Source organism: Mixophyes fleayi, chromosome 4, assembly GCF_038048845.1.
Source record: "Mixophyes fleayi isolate aMixFle1 chromosome 4, aMixFle1.hap1, whole genome shotgun sequence".
In the NCBI taxonomy this organism is placed as follows: domain Eukaryota; kingdom Metazoa; phylum Chordata; class Amphibia; order Anura; family Limnodynastidae; genus Mixophyes; species Mixophyes fleayi.
In genome coordinates this window covers 195,521,246-195,538,716 of record NC_134405.1, presented here as the reverse complement: position 1 = coordinate 195,538,716, position 17,471 = coordinate 195,521,246, and the positions used below count along the sequence as shown (strand labels likewise).

The window sequence follows — 17,471 nt, the reverse complement described above, 5'->3', positions numbered from 1 at the left end:
CTTTGTAAAAAAGAAGGATGGATCACTACGCCCCTGCATAGATTTTCGCGGACTTAACGCCATTACTATCAAAAATCGGTATCCCATTCCACTGATTACTGAGCTATTTGATCGGATTAAGGGAGTTCGGATCTTTACCAAGTTGGATCTTCGTGGTGCCTACAATTTAATTAGAATCAGGTCCGGTGACGAATGGAAGACAGCTTTCAACACCAGAGATGGGCATTATGAATACTTAGTAATGCCTTTCGGGTTATGTAATGCCCCCGCTGTTTTCCAGGGCTTCATTAATGAGATCTTCCGGGACTTGTTATATGTATGTGTCGTCGTTTATCTGGATGACATATTGATCTTTTCACAGGACCTGCCTTCTCATCACCAACATGTGGCAGAAGTTCTTTCCAGACTCCGGAGAAATTCATTATTCTGCAAATTAGAAAAATGTTCATTCGAGTTGCCCCAGATTCCATTTTTGGGTTATATTGTCTCCGGAGTTGGTCTGCAAATGGATCCAGAAAAGGTGAATGCTGTGTTACATTGGCCTCAGCCAACTACTCTTCGTGCCATTCAGCGTTTTTTAGGTTTTGCCAATTACTATAGACGCTTCATTCAAGATTTCTCTTCGATTGCATCTCCTATTGTGGCCCTGACTCGTAAAGGGGCCAATCCTAAGCAATGGTCATCTGAGGCTCTTCAAGCCTTTCAGTTTCTTAAAGAGTCCTTCTCCTCTGCTCCCATTCTTCGACAGCCTGATGTGACGCTTCCCTTCTTCCTAGAGGTAGATGCCTCTAATGTTGGTTTAGGAGCCATTCTCTCCCAAAGATCGGAGCAACAAAAATTCCATCCTTGTGCCTTTTACTCTCGGGGTCTTCTGCCTGCGGAGAAGAATTACACCATCGGGGACAAGGAGTTGCTGGCTATTAAAGTAGCATTAGAGGAATGGAGATACTTGTTGGAGGGAGCTCGTCATCCTGTGACAATTTTTACTGATCATAAGAATTTGTCATATCTACAGTCTGCTCAATGTTTGAATCCTCGTCAAGCAAGATGGTCTCTTTTCTTTTCTCGTTTTGAGTTAATCATAACCTTCAAACCAGCTGCAAAGAATAAAAAAGCAGACGCTCTATCTCGAGCCTTTGTGACGTCCTCAGACGTTGAAGAGGTCCCCAACCACTCTATATTAGATCCCAAATGTGTTTCTCTGGCTGCTTCTTCCACTAAGGTACTACCATTTGGGAAAACCCTCGTGCCTCATGCTCTTAGGAAGAAAATCCTTTTGTGGTTTCACTCTTCTCGTTTTTCTGGACACTCTGGTGAACGCAAGACCTTTGAGATCCTCTCTCGAAGTTACTGGTGGCCTTCTATGAGGAGAGATGTCAAAGAGTTTGTAGCCGCATGTTTATTGTGTTCTCAGTTCAAGACTCCCCGCAGAACTCCAGCGGGTTTGCTTCAACCACTACCCATTCCGTCCAAGCCATGGACCCATATTAGTATGGACTTTGTTACTGATCTTCCGCCTAGTAAAAACTGCAATACTATTTGGGTAGTGGTGGACAGATTTTCGAAGATGGCGCATTTCGTTCCCTTGACTGGTTTGCCCTCTTCTTCTACTCTGGCTGAATGTTTCATCAAAGAAATCTTTCGTATTCATGGATGTCCGTCCGAGATTGTGTCAGATAGAGGAGTACAATTCGTTTCCAGATTCTGGCGGGCCCTTTGTAAGACCTTGGGCATACGATTATCACTCTCATCTTCCTACCATCCTCAATCAAACGGACAAACTGAAAGGGTCAATCAAGATCTTGAGACGTTTATAAGGATGTTCTCGTCAGCCAATCAAGACAACTGGGTAGAATTGCTTCCTTGGGCTGAATTCGCTCATAACAACATGTACCATGAGTCATCTTCTAAAACTCCATTCTTTGTGGTTTACGGTCACCATCCGTCTTTTCCGGAATTTCCTGCCCTCCCTCCCACCCAAGTTCCTGCTGTAGAGACTGTTTGTCAAACTTTCAAAAATATTTGGTCTCAGGTCAAAACCTGTTTAAAGAAGACATCTGCCAGATATAAGTCTTTTGCAGATAAAAAGAGACGGGCTATTCCACCACTAAAAATTGGAGATCGTGTTTGGTTATCTACCAAAAATATTCGTTTGAAGGTCCCATCTATGAAATTCGCTCCTCGTTTTATTGGTCCATATAGGATCATTGTGATAAAGTGATAAATCCAGTTTGTTTCAAACTTCTACTTCCTAAGAATCTTCGTATTTCCAACGCCTTCCATGTGTCCTTGCTCAAACCTCTCATCATCAACCGTTTCTCGGTCCCTCCTTCAGCACCTTGGCCAGTTCAAATTCATCAAGAGGAAGACTTTGAGATTACTCATATATTGGATGCAAAAATTTCGCGAGGAGTTCTTCGTTTCCTCGTTCATTGGAAGGGCTTTGGTCCTGAGGAGCGTTCATGGATCAAAGCTGAAGATCTCAACGCTCCAGCTCTTCTTAAGAAGTTTTATTCCAAGTATCCGGACAAACCCGGTTCCAGGTGTTCTGTGCCCACCTTTAAAAGGGGGGGTACTGTCACTCACCGGACTGTGAGTGCTACTTCTCGTGTGTTTAGGAACCGTGGCCGTCCACCATCCTGAGGGTCTGCGCATGTGCAGCCCTTTCAAACCTTCAGTACATGTTCCTTTAAGTTAATTGGCTGATCAGGCAACACTCCCTATTTAAAGCACCTGTGGTCAATACCTCGTTGCCTGATTTTGGAGTCTCATTCCCTATGAGCCTCTGAAGGTGTTCCTGTGTTTCCTCGTGTATTCAGCTCCTGCTGATTCCTGTTGTTCGTTTGTGGTTTCCAGACCACTTCAACTCTCCTGTGTTTCATCGTGACTGCACCAGCTGATTCCTATCCGCTGCCTCCGTGCTTTTACAGTTTCCAAACCACTTCAACTCTCCTGTGTTTCATCGTGACTGCACCAGCTGATTCCTATCCGCTGCCTCCGTGCTTCTACAGTATCCTGCTCACCTCAACTCTCCCATGTTTCATCGTGACTACACCAGCTGATTCCTATCCGCTGCCTCCGTGCTTCTACAGTATCCTGCTCACCTCAACTCTCCCGTGTTTCATCGTGACTACACCAGCTGATTCCTATAGTGGTACAACTTGCTATACGCAGACCACTGACTACCCTCACGTTCCTTGTCCATCCAGTTCCTCGTGTACAGTTATCTACCTATTACCAGTGCTGCTAGTCATAGACTTTCCTCGAGCATTCTCTTACCATCTGCTGTCTCCTGTTCCGTGATCACCCCGCTACCAGAGTACCATATTACCAACTATACTGCTCTGGTAAGTCCATCATCTGGTGATACCTGGGTAAAGACTCCTAGTGCCCGTGACAGACGCATACTGTACAAATGCACACAGTAGAGCAGGGCCGAGGATACAGGCGCCTGTCCAAGACTAGGAAAAGGACTATGGGGAACAGATCTGCGAGGACGGTGCCTGACAACAACATTCTATGTAAAGCGATACATAATATGAATGTCTGATCAATAATGTAGAATGTATCATAAATAAACAAAGGATAATAATGCAAGTGGGACTGTAAAAAATATATTTTAATGTTACAATTACATTGAGATGTTTTACAGCTTGAATGCTGCTTTTGAAAACTCAATAAAATGAACAAAGAGAAGGGCACATGTAAATGATGTAGCTAATCTCCCAATTAATGTAATCATCAACATGAAAAACTTTCTTGGTAACAAATTAATTCATGGTCCAGTTTTGGCATATATATGTTTACGAGTCACATATAACTATATATCCACATTTATATGTTCCATTTCATGCACTAACTATTGTGCATGAAATGTGCAAGTATCACGTAAAATAAAACATTATGAGCAAACTTGTTAGCTTTTTTACCCGTATGTGACATTGAGGTTGACGTTTTATGAATTAACATATTTGGACCATAGACTTGGGGGAAAAAAGTTCTCAACTTGATTCATGATTACTCTTTTTTTCTGTGGTCACTTGGTAATTAATGAGAGATCCATGCTTTTTTTCTCATAGCCATCACTGCCCAAGGACAGTCCAGAATATGTAATATCTTCTGGGCCAACCCTTGTCTGATTCTTCTTCTTCTGATTACCATGAGGCTTAATGCGATTTCCATGGACATTGTAGGACATCATGTATAATCAGAGAATTCCAATACAGTTTGCAGATGGTTTTGTCTAGCTAGAGCATCAATTTTCTTCAGTCTTCAAAAAGATGACACACTAGTAGAAGATGAAATCGGGCATTATTACACCAATGGAACATCATAGAAAATACAGGAAAATGTAACAAATTTATCTTCTAGAGAGAGGATACAGATCATGCATTCAAAATTGCTGATTATTTTTGATTATCCACATAAGTTGTTATTGTACCTTATCCACATAAGTTGTTATCAAATAAACTTGCTCCAAGAGTAATTGGCAAATTATTTTGTAAGGAAGCAAATAAATCCACTTTTCAATTGCAGCTTTATGCCTCTTTTAAGTTTCATACTGTTTTCTACTCAGTGCTTAAAAAACCTAGAGTCCCGAGTCCATATCTGGACTGAAGTTAATCTATTTCTCACTCCTTTGGAAATGCATTGTTGAAAGATTTGTGGTGGTAATTCTGGATTCCAGTAAAAAACATAATGACACAACTGCAATAAAGATTCAAATTAATGTGTTTCAGACCAGCAAAGAACTCCTGGAGTACAGGTCATACATTTGCACCAAAGACATGCAAACATTCTAGTACCTAAATTTATCTAGAGGCTGCCTTTTAGCCTTAGGTGTGCAAAATGCAACTGCATAACTTCTGGCAACTTCTCATGTGCATGTAGTTGTTGCTATTGAAGTCTTGTGCACAGGAACAAGTGGACCTATGCATGTGTACATCAATGCATGATGCAATGTAGACGTGGGTAGAAATACATTTGTGTCTATTTGTGACATGACACAGTCTCATGAGCTACATGACAATGATAAGTTTGGAGGTAACTTGTAGCAAAATATTTGTATCTTGTTTTGTTGCTGTATCATGTATTATATGGTTTTGTGCTAACTTTTCAATGCTGCATTTTGGCCTATCCTGGATCTGCTTTATTTAACAGACCGCCCTGACATTTTAGCCTATCTACCATTCTAATTCTTGATTGCATAGTCTATCCTATGTCTTATCTTCTGTTCTGATTCTGAGATATCTGTCCTGACCACTTGGTTTGCGTACTGTTCTGGTTTGTAGTTTCCTGCCCTGATCTGTGTTTGCTGCTTTCTTTCAGCACTCCTGCAACTCACTTCAGTGTACTACCCTGCTCTATTGGAAAGCAGGGCCGGCAAGAGGAATTTTGGGCCCCGGTACAGCAACTTCATGGGGCCCCCTGTAGGTGATTAGCATGTAAGCGCATGCTTCGCTGCATAGCAGCGGTGGGCCGCCGTAGGGTGTGTGGCCATGCCATTGGGGGCGTGGCTGTGCATCATTGGGGGCATGTCTAGCAAGTGAAAAGCACTAGGCTACCCTCCTACAGAAAAATGCATTCGTCACACATGCCCCTTCTGTCCAGCAGCTTTGCTCACACATGTCCCCTCTGCCCACATGCTTTAATCACACGTGCCCCCCTCTGCCCACTTGCTATAATCACACATGCACCTCTCTGCCCACATGCTTTAATCACATATGCCCACCAGCTGTAGTCATACATGTCCCCTCTCTTCCCAGCAGCTCTAGTCACACATTGCTCCCTCTCTGTCCAGCTGCTATAGTCACACATGCCCCCTCTCTACCCAGCAGCTTTAATCACATATGCTCCCTCTCTGTCCAGCACCTTTAGTCACACATGCCTCTCTCTTCCCAGCAGCTCTAGTCACACATGCCCCCTCTCTGCCCAGCAGCTCTAGTCACACATGCCCCCTCTCTGCCCAGCAGCTCTAGTCACACATGCCCCCTCTCTCCCCAGCAGCTCTAGTCACACATTGCTCCCTCTCTGTCCAGCTGCTATAGTCACACATGCCCCCTCTCTACCCAGCAGCTTTAATCACATATGCTCCCTCTCTGTCCAGCACCTTTAGTCACACATGCCTCTCTCTGCCCAGCACCTTTAGTCACACATGCCCCCTCTCCAGCACACCTTCTTCTTGCCTTATTTTCCATTGCACAGCACACAGGACGGGAAGATATCCAGCAGCCGCCAGCACTGAGTACGATGTGACCACTGCAGTCACAAGACCTGGTGATTTGTCACAGTGACAAAGGTAGCTTAGCTGAAGGGGATTTAGCTATTACCGATCCCCCCGGCACTCGCGGGTGTTGCGCAAGAAAAAAAAAGTCCAGTAGGGCCCTGGGCCCCCCAGGGAGTTCCGGGCCCAGGTAATTTGTATCCCTCCCCCCGTCCCCTCAGCGCCTTTGTTGGCAAGGATACTTTCAGAGTGGTGCAAGACAGGCTGCTTCCCACTTTCCAATCACTTGTCAGGTGCAGATTCGGTAGACATTACTGCACTCGTCACAATGAATAGGTCACACATGAGATAGCAGTCTATGTAATTGGTGCTAATTGAGGAGTGAAGTAAAATAAATATTACAGTACGTCAACTTCATCTTTACAAGGCATTATGTAATGCTTACCTACATAGCAAATGTTGTTCACCATACAGTGATAACTCCACCCAAAACTTATATATTTTTATTTTGGGTGGGGAATGGAGTGAAGCATACTTACATTGAGTACCATCATTATGAATGTAAATCTTGCCTGCAACGTCCATCTCTGTGCTTTATGCTTTCCATTGTATGAAGAGACATTGACATCTGAGTAAATGGGAATCTCACAAGTCAGAGGTATTTTTTTAGTAGCTTGTTCTGGACAGTTTTTCAGCTTAAAATGTAAAATATATGTGCAGTTAGGAACAACATGGAAACTTTTTAATATCATATATTTACTAGTTTGTAGCATCAGTTCAAATCCTTCAATAGAATGTTTGCTTATGTTTCCAACTGAAAGAGGTGTCTTTACAACTCTCCATAATATTTTTATGTTGTCAAATAGTATTTTACAAATAATAACCCTCAATTCTGAAGTATTTATTGACGATTAAATTTGTCATTAATCCATTTCTGAAATTTCTTACTAGGTTGCTGCTATTTATAAAGATCCAAGTATTGGGAATCTCATTAATATCTTGATTGTAAAGCTTGTAATAATTCACAATGAACAGGTACAGTATACATATTTGTGATTTCTTGTCTTGCCGTTATATTTTTGGGTGAAACCTTAAATAACCACATACTTATTTCCATCAAGATATAATCACAAAGCAGGATTGCACATCATTTGCTATTGCCTAAACCTGAACACATATGGGCCAAAGCTAACAATTTTGCATATATATATATGGGTGGTGTACGTTAAAACAGCACTGTCAACCCCAACATTGTTATAAATGACATGGGAATAACAATGCCTATAAGCCCTACAGTAATAAAATAACTACTTACCATATGTGAGAGAAGCAGTTTTTCCGAAGCTTGAAATGACCGTCCAATGTCCAATCTGAATGGCCTAAACACCTACAGTATGAAATTACGTCATTTAGTATGCACAGACTGAAAATGCCGGTTTTAAAGCGGCAATACCTGGACCCCACGCCTGTATACCATTATACAGGCGTAGGGTCCGTGCATTGCCGCTTTAAAACCATCATTTTCGTTATTCCCATGGTGTTTCAAACCTTGTCAGGCTTCACAGTGCCGTGGTTATGAGTACCACCAGATGATTATTCAGAGGAGCATCTGTGGAACTAGGGAATTTAGGGTCTATATGCAAAAATATATTATATAATGAATGTCAGGCAGGCTGGCTGATGAGAGGATTATTTTTAACAATAAATGTGAAACAGGTATAAGATTATATACATCTGTATGTTTATACACTTTTATATGATTGTTTTTAAAGGGTAATTTAATATGATGCAACATCTGATACTGTTTAATCAAGAAAAATATTTTATACATTTTAATAGGTCTTTGCCTTTGCTAGAATACATTTTCTAGTTTTTTCAACTTTGAGAACACAATCAGGAATGCTAGTAAACATTTTCAAAAATGTCTGTGTCTTCTCCAAATTTTGTTTTACCAGAGCACTTAAACCCACATTCCGATGAAATATTTTAACCAATCAGATTCATGTTTCCATGATTTTCTTAAAAATGTAGTTTATATATTTTTTTATTTGTTATTATTTTAAATTTCAGGATGGGCCAGTAATCAGCTTTAATGCAGCTACAACTCTTCACAACTTTTGTGTTTGGCAAAGAACACAAAATATTCCTGATGATTCTCATCCTTCTCACTATGATACAGCTGTTCTACTTACCAGGTATCAGTTGCACTAGCTTCTCTACTTTGGTTCATTAAAGTATTTTATGACAGTGATTTGTCTGTCTACCTTACTTTTAAAATTAGGATTGTTTGGTTTTGAAAGGCCCAGCAGCAAACATCAAAGCATTCTGTACAAATAGAGATGGGAATGTATTTATCATTCCTTTATGGCTTCTCATCAGCAGTAAGTAAGCAATACGTGGGAATATAAATTAGCAGATTTGTTGGTTGTGACTGCAGAATGGCAGGAAGTTACTTGAACGTTATATTTTATGCTGCTAAATCCTGTCTGATGGGTTAAGGAAGCTTTTTTTTTTTTAGTTTTTATTTTTAGTTTTTTTTTTAGTTTTGGGTTCAAAATGACCCACATGGTTATCTTATGCTGGATGTCGTCTGATTCCTCACTGAGATGACTTACAAAATAAATATAACTTTCGCAGGCTTCACAAATCCACGATCGCCTCCATCCTGTCAACGTAGATGAGAAAAAAAGATTTTATCATTTTGTTCCTCATCTTTTTGGACAGGATGGAGGCAAACTAAGATCTACTGAGATCAAGAAAGCTATGGGCTTTTATAATTTACCCTTTGACGTTTTCCAGCTAGTATCCTGACTTTTTTGTTCTAGCCCTGTGTCTATTTCAGAGAAGCAAAAGTTGCTGTAAGTCTTATATTTATAGTCTTATACATATGTAGTTTTCTGCGTGAGCTTTGCATGTCCATCTATGCATCCTACAGAATAGTGTCATGGTATTGATTTAAGTATGTTTCATTTATTTCGGATTTACTTGAAAAAAGCAATTATAGAATGTTATAATGTGTTAATTAAAAAAGAGTGTCTCTTCAGCAGAGATAAATTCTTAATTTTTTTATTAAGATTTTTATAAAGAGCTAAATAATAATAGATTGTAAATGTGGCTATCCCAATAGAGGGAGTTGGGTGTTTATCTGACAAAACATGACTCATGACACATGACTTCTTCCTGAGTTTATTTGCCAAAAGATGCAAAATCATGTACTTGGGTATCAAAAGCTCAAAGGCTAATTATAGTATTAAAGGCACTATAATGGAAACTACTGAGAAGGAAAGGGATCTAGGAGTCACTATTTCAGGAGACTGAAAGGCAGCTAACAAAGCAATGAGAAAGGCAAGCGAGATACTTGGTTACATAGGGAGAGGGATCAGTAGCAGAAAGAAAAAAGTAATAATACCACTGTATAGGTCATTGGTATCAGGGCCGGATTTATCACTAGGCAACCTAGGCTATTGCCTAGGGCCCAGCGGTCCCCAGAGGGCCCTCCCAGGGCCGGAGGTGAGACCAACCTTTAAAAATTGTCCGCTACTTATGGGCCAGTGCTATTTGCTTGCCCCCCTGGGCTAAAGTCTGCCAGCCAGCCCCTGAATAGGGGTATATGTTATGCTAAAAACTATAGTGCTATGGATTTTTTCAGGGAGGGGGAGGGGGCCCCAAACCAGTTTCTTGCCTAGGGCCCCATGAGGTCTAAATCCGTCTCTGATTGGTATGGCCTCATCTAGAGTACTGTGTTCAATTCTAGAGACCATATCTCCAGAAGGATATAAATACATTACAAGCTGTACAAAGGGCAACTAAAATGTTGAGTGGCCTACAGCACAAAACTTACCTGGAAATACTAAAAAGTCATAATAGAGTTCAAGAGTTTTAACAAGGTCCAGGAAGTAATTACTCTTTAAAGGAAGAGAAATATTAGAACATGAGGACATGCACTGAAACTGGAGGGCAGTAGAGGAAATATGAGAAAAAGTACTACACAGAAAGGGTAGTGGATAAGTGGAATAGCCTCCCATTAGAGGTGGTAGAGGCTTATACAGTAGAGCAGTTTAAACATGCTTGGGATAGACATAATGAAGAAATATAATATTGACTATCATAACATATTTTCATATATAAATGATCTTTCTTTCCTATAGAGAAGATATATGCAGAGCCAGTAACAAGTGTGATACTTTAGGTAAGTAGCTTTATTATGTTTCTCAAGAGAGTGTTGCTGTTCAGTTATACTGTATTTATTGGTAATTGTTACAAATTATTTTAGCATGCGTATGATATTTATGTTCATTTTATTTTCTGTTCTCTTGACAACCCAATGCCATGTGCAATCTACCACGGCTTTCCATAGTACTCAGTTTGAAAAGTTCTATAATCTGTTTTAAATTGCATATTTTTATAGAAGATGATTTCTGTATTTGTACTTATAATGTACCCCATGAACAATTTGAAGATCTCTGATTGAAGTACTTTGTTGTAAATTTGTGCCATTGAGAAGCATGGAAGCAGCATTAGAGTGGAGGAAGCAGAATGTGGGGGCAAATTGTTGGTAAAATGGGAGTCTGAGTGCTCCATATTATATATAAAACAACAAACATAATCCAGTTTTCCACCACTTCTCTGTTGGTGTAGATTGGTAATATTTCCACCTAGGCCTGGGCATTGGGAACTAATGTTAATAATACTTCATCTACTGTAAAAAAATAAATATTAATATGAAGTATTTTTGACACTATATCCATTGCAGAACCAGTAACACTATTTTACCAAAATTTACCTTCACTTCTTGCTTCTTCCACTTGTAGAAAATACACCAAAAGTGTTCGGTTGGGAGGCAATGCTTGTGAAGACTCGGTTATAAATGAATAATTGTCATTTATTAAATATCTTAAATTAAGCTGGAAAAAGATAATGACAATACAAAGTGGTAGAATAATAAACTCGATATAATATTAATGTATGTTTCCCTTACTATTTTCCAGGGTTAGCTGAACTAGGCACAATGTGTGACTCTCACCGGAGCTGCTCTATCAGTGAAGAAAATGGTTTAGGTGCTGCATTCACCATAGCACATGAACTGGGTCATGTGTAAGTTTTCTTTCTTTTGCATTTATTAATTGAAGCCACTGATTTATTCTCAGCTATGTAAATATGGCTCACGATTCACAGTCCCTTTTTGTCATGCTAAGCTTAAAAGTATTTCCTGGAAGACCAGCTCCTTATATGTGAGATCTATCCTTCAAAAATATAACCAAATAATGAGAATAATTTCTCTAACAATTTCTCAGGGAAAGAAGATACAGTATGTTACATTAGTTATGGATAATTTTATAGCTGCAGGCCTATTAAGATAAAATAAATTCATTTTTAGATATGGTAAACATGTAGAGGAAGTAGACGTCATGTAGCTGCTCTCTCTCTCTCTCTCTCTCTCTCTCTCTCTCTCTATATATATATATATATATAAAAGTTAACCCGTGCATGATACTCATGCATTCTAGTCAAATCAAGCTACTTAAGGTGTTAAAAAGGTTCTTGTCATGCATTTGGGCCTAGCCCAGGCCTCCTCAGGGGAAGAGCATTACTTCCCAACGCAAGCACCCTTTTTTAACGTGGTTTTGTCCACATGTCACCACCTCATCATTTTTCTCCATCACCTCATCCTTCATCTGCATCGCCACATCCTTCATCAAGCTACTTAAGGTGTTAAAAACTCCCCACTGTCACCCCCGGCAACCACCAACCACTCCCAACTGTCACTTCTCCTTCAAGAAATATATAGGTCAGTGTATAACTCTGCCCAGCCGGTGGCGCTGCAGCTTGGTTTTTTTTCCCCACACACGCCACTAGGCATTTATATAGTAGATATATATATATATATATATATATATATATACACACACACACACACTCTGTGGCCACTTTAGTATGTATCATCATCATCATCATCATTATCAACATGTACACCTGCTTGTTATTGCTTGTTATTGCAAATATCTAGTGAGCCAATCATGTGGCAGCAACTCAATGACCGTGGAATGATTGTTGGTGTCAGACATGGTGGTTAGAGTATCTTAGAGACAAGCTGACAAAAGGCAACAGTAACTCAAATAATCTTGCGTTACAACAGTGCTATGTAGAAGAGCATCTCTGAACACATAGCACATCGAACCTTGAAATGTATTGGCTTCAGCAGCAGAAGACCACACTGGGTTCCACTCTTGGCTAAGAATAAGAAACTGATGCTACAGCGGGCACAGGCTTTCCAAAACGAAACAGTTGACGATTGGAAAAACGTTGCCTGGTCTGACGAATCTTGATTTTTGCAGCAACATCCGGATGGTAGAGTCAGAATTTGCCGTAAACAACATAAATCTGTGAGGATTCACAACGCTATCTCCAGATCACAGCTACAAACGCTTTTTCTCAATTCCTGTAATCAGCACTCTGCTAATAACAGCAATCTAGCTAGTCACCTCACCTGGACTACTGCACAGAACCCACAGATCCATCCTGCCTGTGTCAACTGTGCAGGCTGGTGGTGGTGGAGTAATGGTATGGGAAATGTTTTCTTGGCACACATTAGGCATCTGAACATTCTTAAAATGACTCAACATACCTGGGTGTTGTTGCTGACCATGTGCATCCCTTTGTGGCCACAGTCTACCCATCTTCCAATGGCTACTTTGAGCAGAATAAAGCACCATGTTATAGCGCACACATTATTTTAAGCTATTTCCATGAACATGACTATGAGTTCAGCTTACTCTAATGGCCTCCACAGTCACCAGACCTAAATTCAGTAAAGCACTTTCGGGATGTGGTGGAACGGGAGATTTGCTGTAGTAACATGCATGATACTAACATGAATGTCCCTAGCAGCTTGTTGAATATGAATATATATATACATATATATATATATATATATATATATATATATATTTATTTCATGTTCCCATGTTTGCTGTTTGTGTGTATATATAAAATTTATTTTTGAAGCAATGAAATATTTGAACACATTAACCAAATAAAAACAAAAGTAAATGACATCATATGTGTGGTGAAAAAATGTTTACTTTATATATAGAATGCAAATCATTGTGAAAGATTCATATATAGAATAATGATGTAACATAGAAAATAAAATTGATTATGCCACTAAGTCTGACATAATTTGCAGCAATACCCTCAAATAGGTTATTTGAAAAAAAAAACCTTAAATCCTGTTGCACATTTAGGCTATGCATGTGCCTTGTCTTTAAATTAAAGAACCTAAACATCCTCATGGTGTACCAGTACAGTGGATAAACAACACTCTATCGGTCAGCCTAACCTGTTTAATACCTTGGAATCTTATACTAGTAACATCACCTACATGTGTAATGGGAAAATGTTTAGAAGCATTTGATGGATTCTTGGCCTGTAGGTTTCCTGCATTCTCAATGTGTTCCAACATCCTGTCTCTCATACACTTGCTACATATTGGCTTTTATAAATACCTTACTTGCATGTAATCAAATAACAGATATTTTATTGAAATTCATATATCATATGGGAAAATATTACCAGACACATACTTACTTTTCAAGGAAGTGGACATACTACAGAACTTATCACATCTACGGCGCCAAGAAATACATTTATGTAAACCACTAAATTTGAGCTATGTGGGCAAAGATTTCTCATAAAAATCTACAAAATAAGTGGTGACAGAGAGTGAGAGATACAAAGTGGCTAACAAAGCGGCTGCCTTTTTTCACAAGTTGCTAAAATGCTGGATTGATATAGAAAGTGCATAAATATTTTTTATGATATTTCTTATTTAATAAACTCACAGCATTAATCAACATATTATAGACTCTGCCAAACTGCCACTTCTGGTATCTACATTCTAAAAAATGTTTTTTTTTTCTTTTCATATATATATATATATATATATATATATATATATATATATATATAGCCCATTGTGCAAAGGCACTCATGACGAAACAATTCTGATGAATGCCAACAGTTATATGGTGTGGATGACAGCCTCTACTATAAAGCAATGAATTGCCTGTAGTAGGCTTACAGTAAATATCAGTAATTATGCATCCATCCATTCTATCCCCAGAAAGTATTAAATCCATAAAGGCAATTGCTCTAGAATGTTGGAGATGGTCAACTGCAATTTAAAACCATTACTACTAATTTCAAATCACAACATTTTTCAGTGAGACCCTGCTAAATGAAAAGCTGATTTTGGATATACTGTTTATGCCATACCAAAAGATGTCCCATTTAAAGGAGTTTTTCTCTCCAAAAATGCAGAGCTTCTCCCACCAACAAATATATAGGGTTGATGAAAGTTTAGTGCCCATCAACACTCTTCATCACTCTGGAGATAGAAAACACTTCCAACCAGAAAATAGTTGTGTGTAAGTAGATAACAAATGGGTTCCAAAAAGAAGCTTGTTAATGGTTCAGAATATTCACTGTGTCTCATCAAATGGTACTTAATCAAATCAGAAGGCATACTAGAAAGCAAGAAAGTTAAGTCACAAGATAACCATAAAAAGCTATCATTCAAATATGAATGGAATTCAAAAAAATGTTGGTGTCCCTAAAGGAACTCAAAAGTCTACTTACCAAGGATTGCAGGTAACGACACACTAACAAAGGTGTTCGTTCATTATCAGGGGTTTGGACAAGTGGTGGTGGTTTACATAGGTGATGAAGATTCTTTGTAATCATTCACTCATTTCAAAAACATTCAACCTTCTTTGGTGTTAAAATACCTAAACTCTCATGCTAACTCACACGTGGTAATTTAACAAAAGAGTAACTTTTATTGGCATCTCTTGGCAAGACTTGGTCAATTGTCTCATTAGTTTTCATAATCACCCACCATTATCTGTATTGTGTATAGTAAGATTTTTTTTAAATTGTTCCTTAATTTCTTTAAAGTCTTTTAGGTAATTTATGGTCATACCCCTTGGTCTTGTTACTGTGTCAATTAGTGCAAGTAAATCAACTCCTACAACCCTAAGAAAATTGTGCAGTGCAGAGCTTCTACTATTTACTGTGTAAAAATAACTTCTTGAAAGAGAAGCCAAGTTCAAACTCACATTAAAATTAATAAACACGAAATATCTTCCTAACGTCTAATAGAACAAAAATAAGAAAAACTTTAATGATTATTATGTTACACCATTATTGACATATATATCTGCCACAGTGTTTCAAATTCTATTTTAAAAGTAGAAATTTTTCAGTCTTCCTACAGTTATATTCACTTTTGTTGTGAGAAGCGTTTGGTCAGTGTTTTTTTTTGTTGTTGTTGTTGATTCAAATAGGATTAATTGAATATTAATCATACACCGAATTGGTTTATGTACCCCCTGTCATAAATAATTATTCCTGATTTCATACACATATTTCTGAAGATACAAAACTGGGAACTTGTCACTCTGCTATTCTGCAATGTTATGCACCTAGTTTCTTGGAATAATGCATCTGTTTATACTGGATACGTAGATTTGAACACAACAAAAAGGTGGTGACTGCAGGGGTTCAAATGGTTGTCCCTGGATGGATTTGAGCATTGCAAGCTGATTGCAGCTAGGGGAAAGAATGCACCTCGCTCTACACCTACATCCAATAATATAATTTACTGTTGTAGGGCGATATTTTTAAATGAGTTTCCTGTTAAACCATTTTATTATATAAACCTGTATGGGGTGCCTTTTGTACCATCCAGGAAAGCATAGTAAATATTACAAATGTAACAAATGAAATTAATACAGTCCTGATGTCCCTTTACTGTATAACTTATTTTACAGACATAAATGAGGCTGGAAATAGTAGTATTTTTAAAGAAAAATGAATAAAGATGTTTGTGCTAAAGTACCCTAGACTTTGGAGTGACATTGTTAGCCTCTCACTATATATATATATATATATATATATATATATATATATATATATATATATATATATATATATATACTGTATACATCCATATGGGCCTGAAATCTTGCAAATGGTCTTACAGATGATATTGGGGCACTTTCCAATGTATAAAGTCAGTGTGCCCTATTTATGTCCTCGGGTGACAAATGAGCACATGTCCTCTGTGTTTGCACATTATGCATTCAGTATACTTGTACAGTGTCTCCCTTCAGCAGACCCATACTGGTGATGAAACCAGTGTTTTGTTGATTCACCTTTAGTACAGATTTTACTCTTCACCCAAGGGCTTGGGGGAGTCTTTATTTAAATAAACTGTTGTTTCACAATGTGTGAGTCTATTTTTATATGTCACTACGTGTTCAGTGGGACCTTGATGTCAGAGCATGCTGGCGTTTGTAGTTCCACAAGTGCCAGCATTCCCAAGCAGCTTATGTTTGCCAGGGCATGCTGGGACCAGTAGGGCCTCAAAAACAAATGCTGAATTGTAACATTGAATTATTTATTACTACAACACCTACCCTTCTTCTAGGGAGGGTATTTCAGCACCATGCTGAACAGTCTGGGGCTTTGTTACACAACAGGGATCCCCACGCTGCAGGGTTGTCTGTTATAGTGTGACCAGCTCAGCCTAACATAGATTAATGTGGGGTGTGGGATGGTATTTGCCATTAATATTATTAATAACACTTGATTAAGTTACATTGATATATGGGTAGTTCAAATGATTTGATTTGATGTATTTTAAGCTGCTAAGAGTAAAGAATTTAGGCTAGATTAATATAAACTTCAGAAATATGCATTAAATCATATGACTGTTACTTTGTGTTCAAGATTTAATATGCCTCATGATGACAGCTCGAAGTGCAAAGACATAGGAGCTAAAAATGAATTTCATGTGATGTCTGCAGTATTAAGCTATGACACAAGCCCCTGGACCTGGTCAAAATGCAGTCAGAAGTATGTCACAGAGTTCTTAGAGTGAGTAATTTCATATATCCTATTAAGATGCTTTTCAAAATGTTTCATATATGGATCTATCCATACACGTAGATACTCAGAGAAATAGAAATAAAACAGGATTTTTTGCAACAAATCTATATAAACAAGTACACATACATATATATATATATATATATATATATATATATATATATATATATATAAATAGATGGACAGGTAAACATTAACAATATTAAATGTTTCCTTGTAGTCCACTTAACCCAATCAAGGGAATTTTGATTGCCATCAAGTTTCCCCTTGGACTCTGTTTCATTCTTGAGGTTGGGTC

General features: G+C 38.5%; 1 protein-coding gene across 1 annotated transcript in view; it reads left to right on the top strand.

Moving 5' to 3' along the window:
- ADAMTS20 (ADAM metallopeptidase with thrombospondin type 1 motif 20) overlaps window positions 1-17,471 on the top strand; it is a 265,728-nt gene that overhangs the window by 102,010 nt on the left and 146,247 nt on the right. Inside the window, exons 5-9 of the mRNA XM_075209069.1 lie at window positions 7,175-7,258; window positions 8,294-8,418; window positions 10,372-10,412; window positions 11,212-11,317; window positions 17,015-17,161. Coding sequence (XP_075065170.1) covers window positions 7,175-7,258; window positions 8,294-8,418; window positions 10,372-10,412; window positions 11,212-11,317; window positions 17,015-17,161 — 503 coding nt within the window. The remainder of the gene's footprint in view (window positions 1-7,174; window positions 7,259-8,293; window positions 8,419-10,371; window positions 10,413-11,211; window positions 11,318-17,014; window positions 17,162-17,471) is intronic.